The sequence below is a fragment of the Arachis ipaensis genome, chromosome B02 (assembly GCF_000816755.2).
Source record: "Arachis ipaensis cultivar K30076 chromosome B02, Araip1.1, whole genome shotgun sequence".
Classification (NCBI taxonomy): Eukaryota; Viridiplantae; Streptophyta; class Magnoliopsida; order Fabales; family Fabaceae; genus Arachis; species Arachis ipaensis.
In genome coordinates this window covers 36,187,863-36,189,147 of record NC_029786.2, presented here as the reverse complement: position 1 = coordinate 36,189,147, position 1,285 = coordinate 36,187,863, and the positions used below count along the sequence as shown (strand labels likewise).

Sequence of the window (1,285 nt, the reverse complement as noted above, 5' to 3'; positions counted from 1 at the left end):
ATAGTTAATTGATAGATACATGTTCAACGTTAATTAATCATCATAAACTAGTGAGAACACACAAATTTCAGAATCAGATCATTGCAAACCTTAAATATTATACTCTTGGTTATATAGTGAAGATTGGTTCACTTTAATCTCTACAAGTAACAAGTTATTATATATAAAATTTTGTTTGATTATTAGAATTCACCTCCCTTGATTGAAAGAGGAGAACCTAATGGAGAGCTTGTATCAATAAGTTTGGGATTGAGAAACACAACAATCACTGTTATATCATCATGAAAATGTCTCCTTACTCCTTGTTCAATTTTTTGGAGGTCTGCAAATCTCATTTCTCTCTTCTTTGCTGCTTCTCTTAGTGCAGCTTTCACTAGTCTTCTTGCAATTCCCTGTAACAATGAAAATGTTTACAATTGATTTAGAATAATTTGTTTATAAAAAGAGTGACCTACCAATTAGATAGTATACTGATAGTAAAAGACTTGAAAAATATTTTATATGACCATAGATATGAGTTTCTTCTATCTTTGTGAGGAATTTTTTGATGAGTGATAAATANNNNTTCCAAACTTTTTATATATATATAAAAAAAAAAAGAACAAAAAATAGCCTAGTATTCAAAACTCCAGACCGAATTCGGGAAAACATGACTTTTTTTTAGTAGCTGAACTTGTGACATCAAACTCACAAAACAACAAAAATACCATATGCACAATTATCATAAAAGATAAATAAGTCTTATCCTACGAAGTAGAGTTGATATATCATTTAAAGGATATCAATTTGCCATTTATGCAATGAATAAAAAAAATATAACCAAAAATGGAAAGTAAACAAATTTAAATGGGACATTACATTAGGTGGGTTGTTGCTGACTATGCTAACAGCTTCTTGGTTGCCAAGGTGCTCCCATAAACCATCAGAAGCAAATATGAGGAATTGGTCATCAGGGTGGAGTTTGTGCACCGATATTGATGGCTCACAACTAAGAATTGGCTTGAAGAATGTCTCAGCTAGTCTGTACTTAGATGGCAGAGGATCTCTATTGAACTCTGCTTTCTTCAGATATGCATCACCAATGGATCTTGAAACCTGCAATACCATGCAAGTTATTATCTCAACATTGGATTTAAAAATGAGCAATGCTATGATCAGTAAATATTATCATTTTTAGTAAGTATTTAGTCAATAACAATTTATATTTATATTTACATACGTTTTACATACAAAAATGTATAATTTATATTTATATTAATTAAAATTTTATGTACATAATACATAA

At 29.6% G+C, this 1,285-nt stretch overlaps 1 protein-coding gene across 2 annotated transcripts in view; it reads right to left on the bottom strand.

The window, feature by feature from the left end:
* LOC107625242 (probable protein phosphatase 2C 48) overlaps nt 7-1,285 on the bottom strand; it is a 5,937-nt gene continuing 4,658 nt past the window's right edge. For both annotated transcript variants that reach the window (XM_016327827.1, XM_021115781.1), the window contains exons 5-6: nt 859-1,095; nt 7-392 (exon numbers count right to left, since the gene is read on the bottom strand). In XM_016327827.1, the coding sequence (XP_016183313.1) occupies nt 183-392; nt 859-1,095 (447 nt within the window). In that variant the 3' untranslated portion in view covers nt 7-182. The remainder of the gene's footprint in view (nt 393-858; nt 1,096-1,285) is intronic.